The sequence below is a fragment of the Malaya genurostris genome, chromosome 1 (genome assembly GCF_030247185.1).
Source record: "Malaya genurostris strain Urasoe2022 chromosome 1, Malgen_1.1, whole genome shotgun sequence".
Classification (NCBI taxonomy): domain Eukaryota; kingdom Metazoa; phylum Arthropoda; class Insecta; order Diptera; family Culicidae; genus Malaya; species Malaya genurostris.
In genome coordinates this window covers 154,787,661-154,812,153 of record NC_080570.1, presented here as the reverse complement: position 1 = coordinate 154,812,153, position 24,493 = coordinate 154,787,661, and the positions used below count along the sequence as shown (strand labels likewise).

Here is a 24,493-nt window from a genome sequence, read left to right as displayed (position 1 = left end):
ATCTTACAACAATTAAATCTTGATTCCTTATTCAACAAAATGAAATCAATTCAGAATACCATTATAAAACATTCAGAACAATACAAACACAGAAAAAATTCGATTGATACAGATATCCTACTAATTAATATCAGTGACCAAATTAAAACAATCATCGAACAGGAAGTAGATTTACAAAAACTCAAAACAAATAAATCAACACAATTAAATTCATGGACAAGTTCAGAAAATTAAATTTCATCCAACACAATATAACCAGCATCAGACCATCCGATACAAGAAAATCACTCAAAAACTTCCTCCAAACATACAATATCGATATAGCCCTACTACAAGAAATATGGTTGAAACCAAACGAAGATTACAAATTTCCTGGATACAAATTTATAAAATCAGTCAGATCAACAGGATATGGCGGAGTTGGTATCCTTATAAAAAATGAAATAAGATATCAAGAATACAAACTACCACCAACTCAACCGATAGAAACAATAGCTATCAAAACAATAAATACTCAACCAGAACTTCTCATAATTTCTATATATATACCTCCACTACCCATCAGAAATCAAGATATCAAAGAACCCCTTATAAAATTATTAGAAACAATAGATAAAACCAATCTCCAAACCATATTTGCAGGAGATTTTAATGCCCATAATCAAATGTGGAACCCAAATCACCCAAACTGTCCCAGAGGAGAATTGATAGCTAATTTATTGGAAAAGACAGATCTAGTAATTCTCAACGACGGCTCTCCAACATTAATTAAACCCCCAGAAACCACACCATCCGCTATTGACCTAACCTTAGTATCCTCAAATTTATCCCCAAAAATAGACTGGAGCTCCATCCACGATGAAATATCTAGCAATCACACCATTATTAAATTTGAAATAGCAAATACAACTCAAAAATATTCGAAAAACATGGAATACATCAATAAAGAGAAAGCAATAATCGAGATCAATAACATTACACCGAGAACTATCAATAATCAATACGAATTAGTACCATTACTTCAAGATAAAATTAACAGAGCAAAATACATCCGTAAGAACTTAAAAAATATACCAAAGCCTTGGTGGAACCATGAAATAAACCAACAGTGGAAACAAAAAAATGAACGTTTAACACAATACTTCAGGAACCAAACATATGAAAATTACATACAATTTAAAAAATCCAAAGCCAAACTTAAGCAAATGATCCGTAAAGAATCTAAAAAGAGTTGGAACAAACTGGTCGACTCTATAAACCCAGATATGAACCAGAGACAATTATGGAACACAATAAGAAAATTAGGAGGTGGACGACCGGCAAAAGATAATATATATCTACTGAATGATTACAATATAGCACTCGAATTTATCAATGATAATTTCCCAAACACTCTCGAAGACATAAGCTATAAGCCCAAACAGACAAGTAATATTATCAACATTAACTACACCGAAACAATAAAATTAATTCAATCAAAAAAAGATCATTCATCACCAGGTCATGATAATATATCATTTTACTTTCTTAAAAACATAAATTTTAATATGATGGTAAAAATAGTAGAACTTCTTAACATAGTCGTCAACACTGGTGAAATTCCGGAAGAATGGAGAGTTATCAAGTTAATTCCTATTTTAAAACCATCAAAAAATCCAAACAAACCAAACTCATACCGCCCTCTAGCTATGCTACGCGTCATTTTAAAATTAATAAATTTCTCTGTTAAAAATCAACTCACATCCTTCATAGAAACAAACAGCTTACTTCCAGCATACTCTTATGGATTTAAAAAGAAAACATCGGCTATCAACTGCATTAACACACTCATTTCCCATATCCATAATGCTAAAAGAGAGGGTCAAGTCATAATAGCCACGTTCCTAGATTTATCAAAAGCCTTTGACAAAGTTAACGTAGATATCTTATTGCAAATACTTGAAGAGGTTAAAATTCCAACAGTTATAATCAATTGGATCTACCATTACTTAAAAAAACGAACGATAATCCTCACGTTGAATGATGGGAAAACTATCACGCGAACTACAAACAAGGGATTACCACAAGGATGCCCACTATCTCCAATTCTGTTTAACATTTACACAATGCATATCCATTCCATAGCAGATAACGACAAAATATTAATCCAATTTGCCGACGACTTTACAGCTCTAGTCAAAGCCAAAAACTTACAGTTGGCAACAGAAAAAATGAATACCTTCTTATCAGAAATATCAGATTTCTTCCAAAAACTCAACATGATAATTAACCCAGACAAATGTGCCACAATGGTATTCACTAAGAAATTCCACCCAACCACAAACATTACACTAAACAACATACTATTAGATAACAAAGCATTTCATAGATTCCTTGGATTAATCATAGACTACAGATTAAATTACACTAAACATATTGAAGTAACGACATCTAAAGCTAATCGCAAAATTAATATATTAAAAATGATTGGTAAAAAGAACAATGGAGCACATCCAAAAACAATGTTAAGAATTTCTAAGGCTATTGTACAACCTCATTTAGACTATGGACTCACTATAATAGCGGCAGCACCAAAAAAGTCTTTTGCCAAATTAGAAACTGTACAGCATTCATTTATAAGAACATCGCTACGCCTACTAAGATCTACCCCAAATCATGTTATTTTAGCAGAAGCCGGAGAATTGCCATTAAAAGAAAGAGCAGAATACTTAGCATTCAAAGAAATCACAAAAATATTTTATTACAAAACCAATCCGATAATACCATTTTTAGCAGAATTCTTATACCTAGATTCTATAAACCAACACAGTTCTTTTCTAGAAAAAATAACATATATTAACAATCATCACATACTACAACTAGGAAAAATAGTACAGTTTGAGAAATCAAGCAAGATAACAGTAATATCTGAAATAAAAGGACTTACAAAATCGAACACACCTATCAATGTGCAAAAACAAATGGTTCTCAAACTAATAGATAATGAATACGCGGATAAATACAAAATATTTACAGATGGGTCCAAAATAAATGATAAAACTGGGTATGGAATATATGTTTGCTCAGAAAAAACATCTTATAGCGGTCGTCTTAAAGCTCAGTTCACAATTATGAACGCAGAAATAGTCGCCATCCTGAAAGCAATAGAATATTTAATAGAGAATAATCAACAATCATCAGTTATATTCACTGATTCAAAAAGTGCTACGGAATTAATCAAAAATACTTGTTCAAATGAAAATTACCTTGTTTGCAAAATATTCCAACTGATAAATAGTTCAAACTTAAATAATCTGATAATCCAGTGGATACCAGGTCACATTACTCTTATTGAAAACGATCGAGCCGATCATGCTGCCAAGTTAGGAACCAGCAAAAATCGCATAGAAGAACTTGCAATTACAAAAGACGATCTCATTCTCAGTGTTAGAGATGAAACTACTTGTCTATGGAACGAACGCTACAAAGAAATATCACAAGAAAAAGGTACCTACCATTATAACATATTAAAAGAACTTAAGCTTAAACCTTGGTTTTACAAAATACACTTTTTTTTTTTTTTTTTTATTTGCTGTGTCACTAACGTGACAGGCTAAGGCCAGTAATGGCCCATCTTGCCTTTGTATTGTTTGTTTATAATTTAGTTTTGTGTTTTAATTCGATTGTGTTTTTTGCACGTGTTGTTCATTTATTTTCTTGTAGGTTATGTTTGGTTGTATTATTATTTTCGATTATTTTATATTTTTCGATTGTAAATTCTTTTACATTGGCTCCCGATGATGTTTCGCGGCGTCGCCACACGGATCCACTCTAGGACGAGAAAAAATTTTTCTTCCGCGAACAGAAATACACAAAATTTTATCGCACTAGTGCGAAACGATATGCTAACACTTTGAGAGCTTCACCGGAAGTGATAAAAAAAAAAAATACACTTATCATCCAATTCCATAATCACGCTCTCAAGCAGAGATGCCAGGTCTGCAGATTTGTCTGTAAATCTGCAGATTTGGGGTATAGTGCTGCAGACATTTTTTGTTGTGCAGACTTTTGCAGACTTTTGAAATTCTCGCAGATTTTTACAGACTTTTGAAATTCTCGCTGACTTTCATCTATATTTACAGAAAAATTTGAAATTCCCGCGACCTTTTTTTTTTTTTTTGCTCGCCAAGTCAGTTTTGCATGTCATACTTTATAGAGAAATTGCTGCCAGCAAGCCATACTTGCTGACTGCAGATTTTTTTTCAGATTTACAGACCCTGTCTGCAGACATTTGAAATTTTTACCTGGCATCTCTGCTCTCAAGACTTAGAACAGGCCACACAGCAACAAAAGACAGACTAAACATGTGGGGATTGATATCCAGCAATAGATGCGACTCATGCAACACAATCGAGAACATTACACATATTTTTCATGAATGCCCAAAATATGATAACATTCGAAAAAAATTTCCTATCATACAAAACAAATCAGATATAGCACAAATCCTGGCCAACAACACGACTGATGAAATTAAACAGCTCGCAGAATTCATCAGAGAAGCAAGCGTCAATATTTGACAGCTTTTACGTACTGTTCTATTATTTACCAACACGGATCCCGCCCCTGAAGTAACGAAAATTCAAGCAAAACAACCAAAACAACCGACCGATTAGTTACTAAATGCTATAATATGTCATTTATGCCCCGTTTACACTTCTGCTGGCTGCCAGCATGCTGGTGTCAGTGTACTGCCCTCTTAGGAAAAAAACGTTCAACGGTGGTCCTTCGTTGGTCTAATACTTTGGATCATTGGACCACAGTTGAACGTTTTTTCCTAAGGAGGCAGTACACTGACACCAGCATGCTGGCAGCCAGCAGAAGTGTAAACGGGGCATTAACGTATGCAAGACTTGGCTGATATGGACCAAAAGGTCTGCGCCATAAAAAGCGAGAGGGAAAAAAAAAAAAAAGATATGGTTTTCTCTTCTATTCCTCTCTCTCTCTCTCTCTCTCGTTAACCGTTCCATACAAATGCCGACCCATACAGTAAACTGTTCAATAGCGTGGTGAGTTTTCATCATTCAATCTCATTCAGTAGCAAACAGATAGCGAATAATGAAAGACGCAAGCGATTACGGTTCCCAGTGTTTAGTTGTGGAATCGCTTATCATTTGTGATTGATTATAATGTGCCTAATAAATTAGAACCGGAATATTTTTTGATAGTTTACTGACAGTTTCTGCTAAATAGCATCCCCAAGTCAATACTCGCGCATCACTCAGTCAGCTGAAGTTTCCCATAGCCTACCTCGTTGGTCTCTCGCGCAATCTTTCCCACTTGCATCAATTCAAAAGTTTCACCGAAGTAAAGTTGTGTTGTCAGAATGTGAAATAGTGTTTGTAAACGCATAAGTACCAGCGGTGAAATATTTGTCAAAGTGACTTAAGCGAGTAGTTTATCGATTGGTGGTGGATTCCATCTTCTCTTTGGTATTTTTGATATAACAAGTGCTAAATAAGAGGAAACATCTCAACTTGATTTGTTATATTTTTATCTACCCGAAATTGACCCATCTGTTGTGTTTCGTTGTCAGTTTATTTGTGAAGCAATATTGACCGTAGCTGATAAACAAAAACCTGTACCAGCTACTAAATTTATAAGCAGTGTTGACAGGATACAATTGCTCCGGAACGAGACACGTTCGGTAGGTTTTAAATAGAGCGCACTAGTTGCGTAGAAGATTTATCTTATTCTTTGTTTTTCCCCCTGCAGTAGTATCCGGAATGCATCCGGTAATGCAATGAACGGCCTAGTCGCTGTTTACCCAGGCTGTGAACACAAGTTCGACCAGTGTTAGCTTACGGTGCTATTGACATCGCGGAACGGTCGGTAAATAGTCTCCGAAGGTGAGTCGAACTGGAAATAAAGAACAGGTTTATCCAATGTTTGTTAGAGCCAGTGTCGGTATTTAGTTTTATGTGTTTATCTGCAATGTTAGCCATTTCACCTTCAAATGCGGTAATAGTTAATCAGTGGGAAGAATCTCGCGTCTGCTTTCATCTCCAATGACAATTTTGTCGGTGATGTGAGGGTTGTGTACAAGACACGACCGATAAACGTGACATTCAAAATGCAATTTTAAATTTTTTGTATTGAAATTTGTAAATAGATTATAAATAGGAAATTCAAAATTGTATTTGTTTGTAACATCTTGAAACCTGCTTGTCCAATCGATTCCTGAAATATCATTAGTTTAACGATTCAGAAGAAAATCAACAAACTCTGAGAAATCGTTATGAATTTTGAAAATGCTTAAACCATATACGAAATCACGAAGTATAATTCTTTTTTTTTTCCTTTGCTGTTGTCTTCTCGGAAAAACTGGCTAAGACCATAGTTGATCCATCTTGCAAGTATAATTCTTATAAGTTTGTGGAGAAAATCCATAGTATTTCATAGGTTCACTGTAGACGCTCAGAAACAATCGGTAAATGTGCGAAAAACTACAATGATTAGCCCCATGGGGTTGTTCGAGCAATTGATGTGGAACAAGGCAACCAAAATTTCTAATGATCTACAATCAAACAGTTCAATCAATCGTCACACTTTTGAATCAGCAGTTGCACGAGAGTCTGCTTAGATTGATCTTGATTAGGAACCAACACCAAACTTTGTTTGTTTTATAGCCGACGAAACTACACCAATATCCCAAATGTATGCAATTATATCTTTGTACATACTTGCGATACAATTTTGATATTTAAGCTTCTCTTCGTCAAGCTTGTGTTCAAGTTTTGTATGCAAGCAGTTATTTTTATAGCGTTAACTGTCTCTACCATCCTACGATTTCGGTTGAAGCGATAAACTTTTTCTCATTATCAATCGAGTTCATCTTATATAATTTAAAAATTATTCTTAAGCACTCAAAATTTATCCAAGGTAGTTGTCAATTCCTCAGGCGAAACGACATAACATGGAATTTCATCCGAGCTTGCATGACACAAGATCAGAGTACTTTTTGTCTTGCTGTCTAGCAACAACCTACCTCCAGCATGTTACGCGTAGGACTGAAACGTTAGCTATAATTTCGCTTCTATTTATAGATTCGCGTGCTTCTAAAAGCTTCGCTTTTGCATCGATTGACCAATCAGAGCGATGCTTTTCCTTTAATATATCGCTTACTCCTTCAAAAACCGTCGTCTATGGCAGGGAAATCCGATATGCCGGAGATTTTTAGCAGACAAAATAAGACACTGCTCGCTACTAATCATAATTTCAATCATTTATAATTGAAAATACATCGCTTGATACATATTCAAATCGAATTTTAGAAATATGTTCAATCAAATACTGAAATAATATTAATAATTCATATAAAATATACTGAGCTGTAAGTGTTTAAAACCTGACCACATTTCTACGTGTATTTTTCCTTGAGTTTCTGATTTGCATCCCTATATAGAAAATAAAGATGTGTTTCACATAAAAATGCGTAGGATTTGTATCGCAAAATGTTTTCTTCACAGTAAATTGATTTTTAAGCTAAAAACAAAACTTAATTTTGATCTCGGCGCAAAAAAGATGCCGAAAACGAACGGCGGTATTTTTTTTTTACATTTCCGAGGATATCATTTCAACCGCCAACATACAATGTTGAAATCAATAAATCTATGATAACGAGTTTTATGTTGAATGCTTATTTTATATTTAATATTTCATTTTAATTAATTTCAGTTGTTTAATTGTTTGCCGAGCACTCGGCTGCTTAAATTTCGTCAAAGTTTTTCCGAGATTCTGGAAAGAAACTACTTTCCCTCCTTCGGAAGCAATATGTAAATCACGTTCATAATTGAATATGTATTTTAATGTTTAATCCTAATATATGAGTAAGTAATTAGTTTTATGCTACTCAACCCAAAATTTTCTGTTCATTCGCCCGAATAAAATTTACAAAATGTCACCCATTTATCTATAATGTTTGTAGTTTTTGGAAATCGAAATAAAAACGAACAGTGGTAAACGTTATATCAAAACAATTTTGGAAAAATTTAGCAGCACGCTTCATTTAATTTATCATATTTTTAAACTTCTAGAAAATCAAACCGAATGCTGGCACGTTTTTATATTTGAAAGCGAAAAGGTTTGTATCCTTCTGAGCGTTAGAAATTCTGATGTGAGATATCCCAAATCGATTTTTTCAATTCCAAATGTTTTAGAAATGCAAGAAACGTTGAAATCTGGTGTTATCTAAACTACAATGGACAGCCCTATGGGGTTATGGGGATAGTTAACAACTATTTCAAAACCACAGCGAACACCACAGCCCTTTTTAAAAAGAATTCTGATATTATTTTGAACCTGAGAGTGTAATAGTGCAATATTTTGTTTTGATTGCTATCACAATTTCTAATTAATAGGATGATACGATAGGACCAACGATAGAATGAATAAGAATCCGTTGAGATGAAATTGGGGACAGAGTAGTGAACATTGCAGAAGTTTTCTTTTGCTGTTTTTTGAATATAAGTTTAATTTCCAAAAAAAAAAAATCCTTGTGCCAGGGAGTCGACCTAAAAATTTTTTACCTTTTCAAATTGAAATTGAACGAGTTTTTAACTCACTCTTTTTTCGTTGCAATCTCGAAAAATTTCGACCGGTTCGAAAGTACATCCCAGGATAGCTACAATCTAAAATTGTAAAATAGTAATCATGAGCAATATTACCCTTAGCCTCCTCTTTCTCGTGACGAATTTAAAGAAGTCGAAATGGACTAATTAACATCACTCATTACATCATCCATCCGAAGTAGGACAACGAGAATCGTTTAATTACACATAGGCAAACGAATAGAACAAATAAAACCACCCCACCTTGCCAGTATTTATTCACTGATCCTGACGCCAAACAGGTGCTAGTAATAAAATTAGCGTGCTAAATTGTTATGCAAACAAGCCAGACTCGTTGTTCGGTGACATCGTGACAAAAGCGGTGGTATAGGCCGCGAGCACACGGCGATGATATGATAGGTAAATTACGGCTATTATGCTCTGTGAACCGTCGTTACTATGCCGTATTTAGCTGTCGTTAGCATGTAAATTATGTAAATTTGTTATTCATTTCTTTCGCTTCCAGATGCCTATCGGCCCGGGTAGCGTACTCACACTTCTAGCGATTGTGACAGTCGTCCAGGCGAGGATAGTGGCAGACCATCCTGGAACGAACTCGTTGTCAACCGAAAGCACGGTATCCGTTTTACCTACCGTCAACGGAGAGCAGAATGAGTTGCCGGAGGTAATTATGAACTCCACTATTGGCTTCGCATCAGATGGCGCAACTACTAGTACTTCAAACATATCAACTTCAACGACCGAATCGTCTACAACTACGAGCACCTCCACTACCACAACGGAAGCCACAACGACATCAACAACTAGTACTACAACAACATCAACAACTAGTACCACAACAACGACTGCCACTCCGACCACTACAACCACCATATTACCACCTACAAACGACCTGGGATGTTATAACGCAGCACCAGATCTATGCCACAGTCGAACTGGGGACTGTGAATGTAATCCAGATCCTTTGAATCCCGGTGCACTGTTCTGTTGCAACGTTACCGACATCAACAAAGCGATCGGCTGTGCCCCAAGTGCACCGGATGGTAGCGGCAACACCTGGAAGTACATTCACCTGCGCAACGTAACCGTCCGAGAGCTGGTGCTGAACGTTTCCAATCGGTACATCAAAACGTTACTGTCGCTGTCAATCACGGATGGACGGATTCAGAAAATTAGCAGTTCTTTTGCCCGGTTTTCGTCGCCCATCTGTCTGAACGTGTCCAATAATAACATTAGCGATATCGAACCGAGAGCTTTCCGCGAGCTACGCCATCTGACGACGTTGGACATCTCGCATAACAATCTGTCCACGATACCGTCTACGATCGGGAATCTCCGGTTGGATATTAGGTGCGGTCACGAGTGAGTGTTAGAAGCAGGCGAACAATAATCTTTCTTTCGTTTCCAGAGGAAACAGTGCCATGCTTTGTAAATCTTTGCTGGACTCCCTGAAAGAAGGTGACAAATTCATCGATCCGGAGGCAACCTTCTGTCTGACCAACCGAACCTTCAACTGGTTCGATTCGACCGACCGCATTCCGTTGCATCAGCTGGTGTTGAGTCAGCGGGTGCAGAACGATTGTCCCAAACGGTGCAGCTGTGAGTTGGACAGACTCAACTTTGATCTGAACAATACGGAACGCAAAACCATTACCGCTCGGGTGGATTGTTCCGGGTTGGGATTGGTCGATTTTCCGGAAACACTTCCGCCGGATACGGTTACGCTGAATGTTTCCAACAATAATGTAAGTATGTTAATGGAGTTTTTTTCAATTTACAATTGGTCGAAATCGACCATCACTTGAATCGGTTTGGCGGTTCAATGCTTATGGCGCTGGTCTTACAAGTATATAGGTTGTATGATAAAAAATCTAGGCGTATCAGGCGCCTCTCGAAATCAGAAACAGAAACGAAAAAAAAAGTTTGAGAAATATTTTGAGACTCTTGATCCTGTAGATTACCCCGTGAGATAGAGGTTTTGAGAGTTACATGATGGTCAAAAATCCACTACCGAGGCAGACAGGCTATACAAAACAAAACAGAGTCAAAACCGCATAAAATGGAGGATGAAACCGGGGTAAAATAAATGACCAGGAGTTCCCAAACTATTTTGAGTCATGGACCCCTTACTAAAATTAACTTAGGCTTCAGACCCCCATCCACAAATTCCTTTGAAAATTACTTTTCATTATTGATGTAAAATAGTTACCAATTTCTGCGGATGGTCAAATAAACATAAATAATTTTTTAGCGTAAATATTTCAAATAACAACTTACATCAAACAATAGGGGGTCGATTTCTAGGCCTCGTCGACCCCCATAGTCAGTTTTCGTTTACGTCAACATGCGTTACTTTTTTGTAAATCATAGGCGTTACTAAGCGTTACATGCGTTACTTTTTAGTGAGTTATAGGCGTTACGAAGCGTTACATGCGTTACTTTTTTGTAGTTAAAGGCGTTACGAAGAGTTACATGCGTTACTTTTTTGTAAATCATAAGCGTTACGAAGCGTTACATGCGTTATCTTTTTTGTAAGTTATAAGCGTTACATGCGTTACTTTTTTGTAAATTAAGGCGTTACGAAGCGTTACATGCGTTACTTTTTCGTAAGCTATAAACGTTACGAAGCGTTACTTTATTGTAAGTTAAAGGTGTTACGAAGCGTTACATGCGTTACTTTTTTGTAAGCTATAAGCATTACATGCGTTACTTTTTTGTAAGTTAAAGGCGTTACATGCGTTATTTTTATGTAAGTTAAAGGCGTTACATTCGTTATTTTTATGTAAGTTAGAGGCGTTACGAAGCGTTACATGCGTTACTTTTTAGTAAGTTATAGGCGTTACGAAGCGTTATATGCGTTACTTTTTTGTAGTTAAAGGCGTTACGAAGCGTTACATGCGTTACGTTTTAGTGAGTTATAGGCGTTACATGCGTTACTTTTTTGCAAGTTAAAGGCGTTACGAAGCGTTACTTTTATGTAAGTTTAAGGCGTTACGAAGCGTTATATGCGTTACTTTTATGTAAGTTGAAGGCGTTACGAATCGTTACATTTTAGTTAGTTACGAAGCGTTACATTACTTTTTTGTAAGCTATAAGCGTTACGAAGCGTTACATGCGTTATTTTTAAAAATTTATAGGCGTTACGAAGCGTTACATGCGTTACTTTTATGTAAGTTACAGGCGTTACGAAGCGTTACATATGTTACTTTTTTGTGAGTTATAGGCGTTGAGAAGCGTTACATGCGTTATTTTGTTTTAAGTTACGTGTTACATGCGTTACTTTTTGTAAGTTATAAGCGTTACGAAGCGTTAAATGCGTCACTTTTTTGTAAATTACAAGCGTTACGAAGCGCTCCATGAGTTATTTTTATGTAAGTTAGAGGCGTTACGAAGTGTTCCTTTTTTGTAAGTTAATGGCATTAGGAAGTGTTACTTTTTTGTAAGTTATAGGCGTTACGAAGCGCTGCATGGGTTACTTTTTGTAATTTAGATGCCTTACGAAGCGTTACATGCGTTACTTTTAGAGAAGTTATAAGCGTTACGAAATGTTACATGCGTTACTTTTTTGTAAGTTATAGTCGTTACGAAACGTTACTGTGTTGCTTTTTCGTGAGTTATAGGCGTTACGAAGCGTTACTTTTTTGTGAGTTATAAGCGTTATATGCGTTACTTTTTTGTAAGTTAATGGTGTTATGAAGCGTTACGAAGCCTTACATGTGTTACTAATATTATTGTTCCGTGTAAGGACCACTAACATTGCGAATTCTTAAACTACTAGAGGCTTAAGAGACAATGGCATGATGTTCGAAAGTCAGTTGCTTGTTGAGAAAAAAGAACAATGAGATTTTTGACGCCCGTCGACCTGCTTATCATGGAATCTTCCAGGAAGTATATGAATTGAAATTACGCTGTTTGCCTCAGAACTATACAGTAGAGTAATTAACGAAACTAACTTTCCATTATTGTGCAAATTATGATAAAAAACGCTGCGTTTTCTTTGTTGCGAATGTTTAATAGATCTTGACATCTGCATCGTTGATGTACAATAAGAAAATCACAAGCTCAAGGCGACTTTCCTGCCGAGTTGGAGGGTAGCTCTTCGGAAACGTGATTTCCAATTTTGATTGCCAATCGTGAGCAGTTATTCAAGCTATCAAAGGATGTTCGAACCGAATCCAAAGCTGTCCAATTGATCAACCACAATGTCGTGGGTAATTATAACAACTTCGATTTAATAGGCCATATTCTGACGAGACGGGATATGCGTAATTGGAGTGAGTAAGTAACTAATGACTGATGCTAAATATCATGTATGAAATATTTGTACACATATTTGAATCTCGAGTCCCATATAAAATCACGGTTTTTTCTTCACTCCAAACTATTCTCGTGTCATTTCAGATCACCAGCCTGAAGGCCCTGATCGGCAAATCCTACCATTCGCTGGTACGCCTGTACGCCGACGACAACCAAATCACCTCGCTGAGTGACCTGGAGGGGACGGATTTCATTTCGCGGTTCAGCTTTTTCTCGATCCGACGCAATCGGCTGAAAACCATCCAGACCTATCAGTTCAAATCGAACCTGGATCTCGGGTCGTACCTGTTTCTCGAGGGTAACCCAATGACGTGCGATTGCAATGCGGCTAAGAACCTGAAAAATTGGCTGCTCAGCAAGAAGGCCCAGGTGCCGGATCACGATCAGATCTACTGCGAGGGAAACAGCCACGTGACGAAGATGGTGCAGATTCAGGAAAGTAAACTGTGCCAGTCTCAGCACGATTGGACGGATTACATCTACTATCTGATAGCTACGGAAATTATTCTGCTGATTGCCCTGATCTGCAAGGTATCGTACGATTACTGGGTATTCAAGACGGCCGGCTATCTTCCGTGGCCGGCCAACAAGATGCCCAAACTACCGTGCGATTGTTTGTGCGAGTGAATTTGATCCGAACCCGGAGGTTGAACACGGATCTAGTGAATGTCTCTCTAAAAGCAGTGCCTCTCAAATGTCGGAAAAAAATAACCCCGAGAAGCTAATTTGTGCCTTACGTGTCTGTGATTGTGTAGAACGAATGTAATAAAAATTGTAGCAAATATTTGGAAAAATGCGATTTTTATTGCCTAATCGAAACTCAAATGAACATCCAATCATTTTTACTTTTCACCATTCGGTCGAATCTTTCTCTTTCTCTTTTTGGGACCATGCGACTCGGACCCGGCCGGACTTTTAGCTGCTTTTGTCCGGGCAATCAGTTTTTTCTTCTTGGCTCGTTCCTGCATAGCAAAAGCTGGCAGAGTTCGGATGGCCGCCCGTTTCGGTGCTTTCTGTTCCAGTTTCTTCCGTTCCCGTTTCGAACTCTTCCGCAACTTCAGCATATACTCCGGAACGTTTCCACCGGCCTTCTTGATCAGCTGAGCTATACTTCTCAGATTGGTGGTATCGTCCTTGGTGAAGTAGGTGACTGCCTTTCCGCGACGCCCGGCACGACCAGTTCTGCCGATTCGATGCACGTAGCTAATCGTCGATGGTGGAAAGTCGAAATTTACCACCACGTTGACCCCCTTGAAATCGATACCCCGACTCATGAGTTCCGTGCAAATTAGAATCCAAATTTTACCCTCGCGGAACGATCGAACCACGTTGTCCCGTTCCCGTTGACTCCGATCGGCATGAATTACATCCACATTCAATCCATCGTAGATTAGTTCCGTAAACAGCTGTTGAGCTCGGTCTTTGCTTTGCACGAAAACCAAAACCGGTGGGTTTAGACCCTTGTGAACCATCTCACGAAAGGCCAACAGCTTGCCGCTTTCGTTCCCCACAAACAGCAGTTCTTGATCGACGAGATCAACCGCCATATTAGCTATTCCTACCGAAAACCGTACTCGGTTTGGCATATTGGCACCAGCCCATTCGGAAACTTCTCGCGTTGATGTGGCACTGAAAAAAGCCACCACTTTGCAAGGGTTCGTGCAAGCGTTCATGATCGTATCCAACTGCTCCCGAAAGCCGTTCTTCGATTCCTCAAACAGCTTGTCGGCCTCGTCAACTACCACGTACTGAATGTTACTCAGATCAATCAACGGTGGGTCGTGATTGGCCAGAAAACAAATCCGATTCGGTGTAGTTACCAAAATATCGTAATGCTTACGACTCTCCAGGCCATAGTCGGTGCTCGCCTCGTCAACTTTTGTTATAACGTGAGTCCTAAGATTAATGTCCTCACACAGGCGCAATGCTTCGCGTTGGGTTTGTTTGGCCAGTTCTCTGGTGGGACAAACTACCAATGCGCGAAATCCACACTTCATCGGTTTCTTCAGGTGATGAATGATCGGAATCAAGAAAGCCGCTGTTTTACCGGACCCGGTTGGTGCGCAGGCATTCAGCGCGTGTCCCTCCAACAGTACCGGAATTGCTTGCATTTGAACGGGCGTCGGAGTTTTGTAGCCACTTTCGACTATGTTTTTAATCAACTGATTTGACACGTTAAATCCTTCGGCTGCTCTTAACTGTTGAAAACTCTCGATAGGTTCTGCTACAGGAACGGTACATTTTTTCAACCTAATCTGATGAATGTTCCGTAGCCGGTTAGCTCGATGCAGCCGGTAGCGTTTGAGTTTCTCCGGTGACATTAGTTTTATTCGCTTGCGCTCTTCGGACTCATCGTCTTCGGTTTCCGATTTAATTTCATCTTTTATATCATCTTCGCTTAACACCAATGGACTGTGCTGGAAAATAGAAGCTTGTTGCGTTTTTTCGCTATCGCTGCACGAATCATCATCCTCCGTCTTGATTTCCAACTTTACTTCTACGGGATTTGCCGGTGTTTTTGGTTCTGTTGCTCGCTAGAGAAATGAAATCGTCTTTATTTACATGATAATAAAACTGATTTTATCTTGGGTAACTTACTTTTCGTTTGAGTAAAGCATTGTTTTTCGAAGAAAATTTTACTCCACAAGTGAGTTTCCGAAACAAGTCAGTTGTATCCATCGAAAAATTTCACAAAATTCAACGGATTAGAGAACAATATTGCAAACACATGTGCCGGAAGAATTTCAATTTTGACCAGCGCTAAATTCTGTTTATTTGAAAGAAAGAACTGTCAAAGTTTCCGTGCAGGGTTTATCCGCTTTAACAGGTGGTCTAAAAATTAGTTAGCAAAGGGGTTATGTGAACATGATGTCCAGCACGGTTCTTTTATGCCCATACATTATCGAAATGACGGAATTCTTAACTGGGTTCTCGATCAACCCAATTGACAGTGAACTCATGAATGTCATTGATATTTCCCTCATTTGAATGTGATGGTATAAAAATTAGGCGACATACGCCGTTTCATCACACTTCAGCTAGAGGAATGGATGATGCTGACTAAGGTAAAACTTTTTGTTGATTTCCACCGAGCCTAGATAGTTAATGCTATAATTTTAAGAAAAACTGCCCGTAAACAAATAAACCATTGATTTTACAGCATAAACAATTGATTCACAATTAAATATATGGATTACAATACATTTTATTGTATGTTAACAAGATATTTTTTCATTTCCAACGATTCAATATATTGTTTCAACGATTCACAATTGAATTTATTGTACACGTAGTGTTTCAAACAATATGCAATCTTCACATTTGATTGTAAAAAAACATGTATGAGAAAATTTTATGATTTGAATTGTTACGATACGACCTATACATTCTATTGTAAAAAGCATGATCACGAATAATTGATTTATTAAAATATTTTTCAATGGTCAAAGCAAAATTGTGGAAGGGCTTGTAACAGCAAATCGAATTGTTTTTCTTCAATATTTTTTATTCGGGTTGCGCTGGCGGTTTTAGACAATCTGAAAGAGTATATGATTACGTTGGTAGCCACGAGCACCAATTACACAATTACTTATTGACGTTTTTATATTCGATTAGAAAATACGATATGCTTCTGTTAACGTTTGAGTGCGTGTGTTTTAGATGGACGTAGTTTTCTTAACTCTCCCAAATTATACGACAGCTTGTCATCGAAGAATAGACGTGCATCACAGCCAGTGTTGCTAATAGAGAAAGAGAGAGCCCAGTGCACGCAGCACATTTTCGAGCGATGGCGACGTATTCTGTCTTACTCGCACTCCTTCGCGTACGCTTATGAGCGACTCACAACAAGGTACATTTTTAACACGAGTGGTGTTTTCTTTTGGGTGCGATGAGTGAGAGTCAGCAGGAGTAAACATTTACTGCGAGTGGGTTACTGCTGCGAGTCAGCCCACAATCTTTCAAATTATGTTAAGAATCACTCCAAGAGCGAGTCCACATCTACACACATGGAGTGTGAGCACTTTTCCAGTGTACTGGCAGTATGCTGCGCACGGTAGTTTTTTTTGGCAAATCGAAGCTTATGCGAGCACCATGATAGTCGCTGGAATGTGCTACAACTTGACCCCAGTTATTATTTGTACGTACAGTATTAACTGATTAACGCTGTTGATGTATTTCACAGCTCCTCGAAGAAATAAAAAGGACGGATACGATTTTCACTAGCAGATGATAATATTCACATGTCGAATGTCCAATACCCAATAGCAGCATGCAATGCAAAAACAGTAAAAGAACATTCTGAATACTGATTACCGAGAAAAACACTTCGTTTTAATTCTAGGATTGTTTTACTCTCATGGTCTAATTGGATTAAACCCAATTAAACGCTTTTTAGTATGAATTTGATTTATAGAAGTAACAGGAGTTCAGAGTTTTGCGCAGTGTTTGAAACAGCCTTCCGGTGAAGGGGTGGTTTGAACGATTGTTTGTGTTCGCTCTAGTTCTGTACTGCTGTTAATTCTCGGTACGATATTCAAATAAAAAGCGGCAATATGGTTGAAACTGCTGCATGAAACATGCTTTGTGATTAGATTTTTATTATTGTTATAATAACGATAACGAATGGAACCTCAACGCAGCAATAGAACTTAGAGTTCGAGCGGGAATAAGAGTTCATGTGAATTCATTTGAATGAGCTTAGCAACACTGATCACAGCTATGCAATCAACTTGAAAATGTGCGAAAAAAATCTAATCATTTGAAATTCTGAATTCTTACGATGATATTGCCTACTTTCTGTAAAATCTTTCTGATTTGAAGTTAAGAAGGCGAGTGAGTAATGTCACAGTCATAACGTAAGGATGTGAATACAAATAAAAATCATAATCGTTGGTACAAGGGGCAAATCACTCTAAACTTTGTCTAAACTCGAACAAGTTTTACCGGGAGTAAAAAAGTTTGACAGGGATCTCGCTGGATTAAAATGGGATTAGAAAAGTTTAGCCGAGATCATTATTTTGACATAAGAAGCTGTCAACGTAGTATTTGTTTCTTTTCTGTTTTTTTTTTCTTCATGCAACTGCTCAACGCAGGTCAATTTATTTAAAATTGTTGTCTTGTTTTAAGTAAAAGTTATTGTATTTCATTACACGAACTCCCAATAGACAGAATAAGTTAGTTTACCTCACATCATAATTATAATTGCGCTAAATTTCCAATAAAATTAGTAAACGTAGAAAATTGATAAGTTATTACCAGAAGAGAAAATAAACACAAGAAATCTACCATTGGTTCTTTTGACCCATTGGAAATGATTATATCGATTTGATTATAAATGGTCTTTGCATTTCCGATGTAGTAATACACAATGTAAATAAAAAATTTATTGTACCCAACACAGTAACAATAGAACACCGTTAGTAGGAGGATTAGTTGTACAACTCTCCACATATTGATCAGCGAGAATGCCTCAACGCGTCTATGTATATTTACTAAACCTCATTTGTACATTTACTAAACCTCAGGAATCTTATTATTATTATTACTGTAATATATGTATGTTGCTGCTTCTAAATATGTTGATTGCTGTTGAACTGCAATCCTCATAGAACTTCGGCTTGAATGATGGAATTGCATTATTACCATCCATGTTTTAAACAGGGACACCGTTTCCTTAACCAAATCGGCGGGTAATTTCTGTAGGAATATCGAGCACATCTGTGTGAAAGATGAAGCTTGTCCAGCTACTTACTTTTGTGTTTGGTACATCTGCTATGATCCGCTTGGTTATTCGGGTACGAAATGCTGGCTGATTGTATCTGCAAATAGTTTATAGTTTAGATCAAAGTTGAGTCAAAGTACTTACTATTGAAATTCGAGACAGTAGTCGTATTCGTAATATTTCTGAACATGATTGAAATCACTACTACGGGGAAACACTAGACCGTCAACTGCGTCTCGTCTCGTTATCCCACTCAGCTTGATGATCGAATTGCATCAGGAGTGATAGAAAATTATACCACGATGTCCAATTTGTTCCAAGCTGTTGCCGTTGTATATTTATTCTCCTTCCGCGATGACGATTGATTCCAGCATCGTTTTTAGGATGATTCTACCGGATCAGATGTCGGTGGGAGTCGCTTGATATGGCTTCACGAGCTGTTCCAGGAATCTTTTGCTACCTTTTATTCAAAACACAGTCGATATTTCGAAATCGGATTTTTTTTCTTCAAGAGCTCGAATGACAGATGTACTTTTTTACCATATTACCATATTTATATATTTACCTGAGAAAGCATCTTAAAAACGTTCTTTGTTTACTTGCCATACACTTTATTTTGCAAGCTCGAATGACAGATACACTTCAAACAAGATTAGGCAAAACTAGGTTGGATTAGTTTAAAATTACCCAAACTTATCTAGACTAGTTGGGATTAAATGAGATTAGAGAAGATTATTTTGGAATGAAATGAGTTTATTAGTATGAGATTGTCTAGAGTTTAGAGTGATTTGCCCCTTGCGTTGGGATTAGTTGATTTTTGTGAATTTCGCAACTTTTACTGCTTCGCTTCCAGAATTGTAACGGTTCAGTTATACTAAAGATTAACTTATTGGCGACAAATATTTTCTACCACTCAACAAAATAACGCGGAATAAGTAAAAGCGAAAAAATAGCAAATTACAAAATTTTAATGTCGATTATTTTAGTTCAGATTTGTATATTCCAGTGAAAGAAACTATCCAAATGATCTACGGGATTTATTTCTTGCGTTCAGAAGGGACAAATTGTGGAATTCTCTACGATATTAAACACTGTGCGGAGCATTTCGCTCGAACGCGAAGCCGTCAAATGCTGGCTTTATACTCACTTGTTGGGTGCATATTTTGAACAGTAAAAAGTGTACAACATCTCCAATTTGCAAAGAAGCAATCTTAACATTTGGAGCCATTAAAAGAGTTAATTTTGCGTTATGTTCCCCATTGTTGACCACTTTTCGTTGTATTATATGACGCAATTGATTTTCTTTTAAGGGAACCTGGCTCTGCGAACTTCCCGCTATTGACTCATTTTAATTTTAACGCCTAGTGGTGAGTGCGCGCATTTTATAAGGACCAGAAGAACTGTACAATGAATAACAATTATTTCAATCGTTCTTCGGCACCCTCATGTCTTATTATTTGTCTTTGACAATACTGACAAAAAGACGTATCTAAAGATCTAGTGGTATTCTAAAGTACAACTAACATAATCTATATCCATATATCACACATCGTGATTTTATGCTTTATCTTGGTTTCATTCAGTGATTGTTAAATATACTCATACACTTCCAAATTGACAGAAATTAAAAACAAGATGAAATTAAAACGAAAAACAAAATTCTCAATCTCATACTACAATAATACCAATGATTCTGACAACACTTTTTATACCACCCTGCAGCAATAATAATTTCAACACTACTTGCTTATGTCATTTTCAACCAATCGCGAGCTGGTCCGAAACTGGCTCGGAAAGTGTATTCCCAGTTGTCAAGTCCTGTTATAGGCTCTTTCCATTGTTGTCAAAACACAATGAGCAAAAAGTTCGAACTGTACATATCGAATTCAGCCTAATGAGTTATGAACTACAAAAAAGCTACAACAAAAACATCAAGCCGATTCAGAGCGAAAAGTGAATGTTTCCTGTAAATTGACTAAAATCAATCATCACACGAAGGTGAGTCAATTAGCATTATCTTTGTGACCTACGTATCTAAAGCATATATCATTTATTTCAGTAAAATGGAATTTTGCCCCGCACGAAAGGGGATACTAAAACAGGAAGACCCAGAAAACAGTCCTGTAGCCTCTTTCCCATCGTCCGCTCCAAAAATCGATTCCCCAATAAAACTTGAATATGAGATTGGTGATGAGGAATTCACGCAGAATAGTGATTTCCATCTCGAATCTCAGACACAGACACAGACACAGAAAAGTGATTTTCATGAAGAAATCTTGGTACCTAAAGAGGTTTTTAGTTGCGAAGTTTGCGGGAAACAATTTTCATTTAAGAATACCCTGAAGAAGCATATGATGGTTCATGTTGAAGACAAACGCTTCACTTGTAAAGTGTGCGGCAAAGGATTCCGGGATAATCCGAGTTTAAAGGACCACGCAAACATGCACACTGGTAAGCGACCGTACGATTGTACTATATGTGAAAAAACATTCTCGTCAAAAGCGATACTTATTCGACACATGCTTATTCACACAAGCCAGTGTTCGTACAAATGCAGTGTATGCGAAAGAGAATTTGCCATTAAGAGTTACTTAACTAGACACATGTCTATTCACCAAAGTGAGTACAAACATAAGTGCGAAGTGTGTGGCAAAGGCTTTTATCGTAGTTCTAACTTGGCTAGACACAGCCTCATCCATACGAACGAGAAGTTTAAATGCACAATATGCGCGAAAGAGTATACCAATAAGTATTCGTTTAGCAGACACATGAAAATTCACGTGGATGATTACGAGCATAAGTGTGATGTGTGCGGCAAAGGATTCGTCTGCAAATCACTTTTGGAAGACCACAAAAATAGTCACACAGGTGAACGGCCTTACAAATGCACCGTATGCGGAAAAGATTTTTGTCGTAGAATGAAACTTTCTGAACACATGAAACTTCACACAAGCGAGAGACCTTACAAATGCGCCCTATGTGGAAAGGATTTCGTCGTGATGGAATACCTAACTAAACACATGTACACTCACAGGGATTATTATAGGTATGATTGTGATGTGTGTGGCAAAGGATTCAAAACCAGATCACTCTTGAAAGACCATGGACACACTCATACAGGCGAGCGACCATACAAATGCACCATATGTGGAAAAGATTATCATGGTAAAATAAATCTTTCTCAACACATGAAACATCACGCTAGCGAGCGACCTTACAAATGCGTCGTATGTGGAAAAGCTTTTGTCATTCAGTCTTTCCTAACCAAACATATGTCCTTTCATGAGTATGGCTACAAATATCAGTGTGATATATGCGGTAAACAATTCATGACTAGACAAGTCTTGGAAGACCATCAAAATATACACACAGGAGAGCGACCGTACAAATGCACTGTATGTGGAAAAAACTACACGTCTAAGTCTTCCATAACCAGACACATGTTTATTCACGAAAGTGGTTACAGACACAAGTGTGAAGTGTGTGGTAAAGGCATGAATGATACATCAAGATTTGCAAAACACAAACGCCTTCATACGACCGAGAAATATAAATGCAACATATGCGGAAACGATTTTACCACTAAGAAGGATCTAAATGAGCACATGCTTAGCCACACGACATCAGTGTGATGTATGTGGTCAAGGATTCAAAGCAGGCTTCCTTTTGAAAGACCACGACCACTGTCTTCAAGGCGAACTGTCACATAAAATCACCTTACGTGAAGCTTCAATACGAAACATAATCTGACTGGACGAGCACGAATAGAAGTGCGATGTGTGTGACAAACGAGTTTATCACCGTTCTATTTTAAGGAGCCTCAAATACATTCCTACCGATGAGTGACCCTTCAAATGCATCGTGGGCAATAAAAAAAATACCTTGCAAATAATTACTCGAAGCTGCATCTTCGCTGTCACAAAGCTTTCTCGGCTAATAGTGAAATAATTTATTTAGGTTAGTTTATTTAGCCTCGTCTTTAACCAATTGGTCATTCGCCGGGGGGTTACGACTGAAATACATTTCATTTTGAAAAACCTACTTTGATAGTTGATTTGTTGATTCTTCAACTGCCGGGTCGTTGCAGTGATTCCCAAACTGATCCCTACAGCTCACTAGTGGACATTAGCTCTTTTTCAGTGGGTAGTAAACTCAACATTGTTAACAGGTGGGTAATGAGTCGCAAAAAGTGGGCTTCGATAGTTAGAAAATCTCTCTGAGTAAGGCCCTGAGTGAAATGTATTCATGACAAATTTATATGTGTACGTTATTTGGCCGAATTTTGTTTGGCATAAATTTGATTGGCATAACTTTTGATTAGTATAAATTTGTTTGGCATAATGTCTTTTGGCATAAAAGCGGCGGCCTCCGCACACAAATCTGTAATCCACTCGTTTGCCCGGTCTATTTAAAGCTAGGAGCTATCTCTTGGCCTCGCATTAGAAAACCGCAAGGAGGCGAAGCCGCCTTTGGAATTTATTTTTTAGTTTTAGACACAACCAGGACTAGGTAACGCAGTCTGAGTCGTCCAATCACTAATCGGAAAACCTATAATCCAAGTGTTATTAGGCCGTTATGTATTTCAACCTTTTAAATTACTCCCAGAATAAAACGAATCAAAAGAAAATATGCACTATTGAAATTGTCAAATGAAAATTATTCCAAAGAACAATTATGCCAAATGAAACAGTATATCTTTTTTGTTTTATGCCAAACAAAATTCGGCCAAATAACGTACACCTCAAATTTTTATAGACATGTGGGTATATATCTTTCAATTCTTGCGAGAAAGAAAACGAAAGTGAGAAGATGAAAATTAAAGTTCTGTTACGGTCAAATAAGGATGAGTGTAAATAGAGTCAATGTTTCATTAGAAGTTCATATCATGTCTATATTCCAAATTCAATTAATTCAAAATACAGAAAAAAATCAGGTCCCTGGTCAGAATGATGTCCAGAGTTCGAGTCCAAAATCTTGTTCAGAATCCTGAGGTCAGATCCAGAATTCAGATTCATGTTCGGAATTCAGGTCCAGAATCCTGCTTCCCGGTTCAGAATTTATGTTCAAATCAAATAAATTTCGGTCAGGAATTCAGACCCAAAATCTAGGCCTGGGATAAGGATTCTCACATTTCCCGAACAAATCTTTGGCAACATCCTTTTTTGCGAGCATGGCGCCCTCAGACAAGATCGCATCGAATCTAGTACATAGAAGAAGGGGAGAGAAATATCAAATTCGTGCGCGCCAAAATAGCAGCACTGCGCACCCATACATTTGACATGATATATTGAATGTGATGCCGTGCGATGGCGTTGCTGAACTGAAGATTGATTTCGCTCCAAGCTGACAGGGTCTGATTTAACTTAAACTGCGTCCCATTTCACAGTTTGACGGATGCAAAGTTATTTGCGTTTATTTTGCACTGGAAATTATTTTGACTAAAGAATTGATATTAGAATTTCCATTGCAAGATTTTTTTCAGAGTCGGAAAATAACCATCGATCTGTCAAAAATAACCATGCTTTCGAGCAGGGTTATTTTTGACAACAGCATAATTACCACTCGAGTGTCAGATTTCAACCAAAAGTTGAAATTAACCACGAAATGGTTTACAGCCTAATATTATTTCATAAGTCAAAATTATTTCCAGTGCAAAATAAACTCTATTAACTTTCCATCCATTAAACTTTGAAGTTTGTGATCTGAGTACAGAATCTGAATTCTGAACCTAAACTCGGGATTCCGATTCTGGACCGGGATTCTTAGGTTGTCAACCATTTCGCGGTTAATTTTAACTTTTGGTTGAAATCTGACACTTGAGTGGTTATTTTGTGTTGAGTAGTTA

At 37.5% G+C, this 24,493-nt stretch overlaps 3 protein-coding genes and 1 long non-coding RNA gene across 8 annotated transcripts; 2 read left to right on the top strand and 2 right to left on the bottom strand.

Annotated features, from left to right (window-relative positions):
• Positions 1–2,708: 2,708 nt before the first annotated feature.
• On the bottom strand, positions 2,709–3,938 carry LOC131426265 (uncharacterized). Of its 2 annotated transcripts, XR_009229065.1 has the most exons (3): positions 3,495–3,938; positions 3,246–3,392; positions 2,709–3,134 (listed from the first exon to the last, which is right to left on the bottom strand). It is a non-coding gene; the product is annotated as an uncharacterized LOC131426265 (long non-coding RNA). The 2 variants fall into 2 exon arrangements; XR_009229064.1 differs by lacking the exon at positions 3,495–3,938 and having other exon boundaries at positions 3,246–3,486.
• A 1,148-nt stretch (positions 3,939–5,086) lies between these two features.
• Positions 5,087–13,714, top strand: LOC131426264 (protein halfway). 3 transcript variants are annotated; one of them, XM_058588867.1, is made up of 5 exons: positions 5,087–5,686; positions 5,758–5,888; positions 9,115–9,959; positions 10,018–10,354; positions 13,011–13,714. In XM_058588867.1, the coding sequence occupies exons 3-5, from the start codon at positions 9,115–9,117 to the stop codon at positions 13,551–13,553; spliced, it is 1,725 nt and encodes a 574-aa protein (XP_058444850.1). In that variant the 5' UTR covers positions 5,087–5,686; positions 5,758–5,888; the 3' UTR covers positions 13,554–13,714. The 3 variants fall into 3 exon arrangements, with proteins under 3 accessions (XP_058444850.1, XP_058444849.1, XP_058444851.1); XM_058588866.1 differs by having other exon boundaries at positions 5,755–5,888; XM_058588868.1 differs by lacking the exons at positions 5,087–5,686; positions 5,758–5,888 and adding an exon at positions 8,772–9,008.
• On the bottom strand, positions 13,709–15,709 carry LOC131426263 (DEAD box protein 52 homolog). 2 transcript variants are annotated; one of them, XM_058588864.1, is made up of 2 exons: positions 15,525–15,709; positions 13,709–15,460 (listed from the first exon to the last, which is right to left on the bottom strand). In XM_058588864.1, exons 1-2 carry the CDS (start codon positions 15,603–15,605, stop codon positions 13,769–13,771), a joined length of 1,773 nt encoding a protein of 590 aa, XP_058444847.1. In that variant the 5' UTR covers positions 15,606–15,709; the 3' UTR covers positions 13,709–13,768. The 2 variants fall into 2 exon arrangements, with proteins under 2 accessions (XP_058444847.1, XP_058444848.1); XM_058588865.1 differs by having other exon boundaries at positions 13,709–15,478; positions 15,525–15,657.
• Positions 15,710–20,456: 4,747 nt separating this feature from the next.
• On the top strand, positions 20,457–22,984 carry LOC131426262 (zinc finger protein 728-like). Its single transcript, XM_058588862.1, has 2 exons — positions 20,457–20,646; positions 20,708–22,984. Exon 2 carries the CDS (start codon positions 20,712–20,714, stop codon positions 22,278–22,280), a length of 1,569 nt encoding a protein of 522 aa, XP_058444845.1. The 5' UTR covers positions 20,457–20,646; positions 20,708–20,711; the 3' UTR covers positions 22,281–22,984.
• The last annotated feature ends 1,509 nt before the right edge of the window (positions 22,985–24,493 follow it).

Coding starts and splice junctions, on each gene's coding strand:
- LOC131426263 (XM_058588864.1), bottom strand. CDS start 15,605: ATGGATACAACTGACTTGTTTCGGAAACTCACTTGTGGAGTAAAATTT. Junction 15,461..15,524: donor ATGCTTTACTCAAACGAAAA/GTAAGTTACCCA, acceptor TCATTTCTCTAG/CGAGCAACAGAACCAAAAAC.
- LOC131426264 (XM_058588867.1), top strand. CDS start 9,115: ATGCCTATCGGCCCGGGTAGCGTACTCACACTTCTAGCGATTGTGACA. Junction 9,960..10,017: donor AATCTCCGGTTGGATATTAG/GTGCGGTCACGA, acceptor TTTCGTTTCCAG/AGGAAACAGTGCCATGCTTT. Junction 10,355..13,010: donor TGAATGTTTCCAACAATAAT/GTAAGTATGTTA, acceptor GTGTCATTTCAG/ATCACCAGCCTGAAGGCCCT.
- LOC131426262 (XM_058588862.1), top strand. CDS start 20,712: ATGGAATTTTGCCCCGCACGAAAGGGGATACTAAAACAGGAAGACCCA.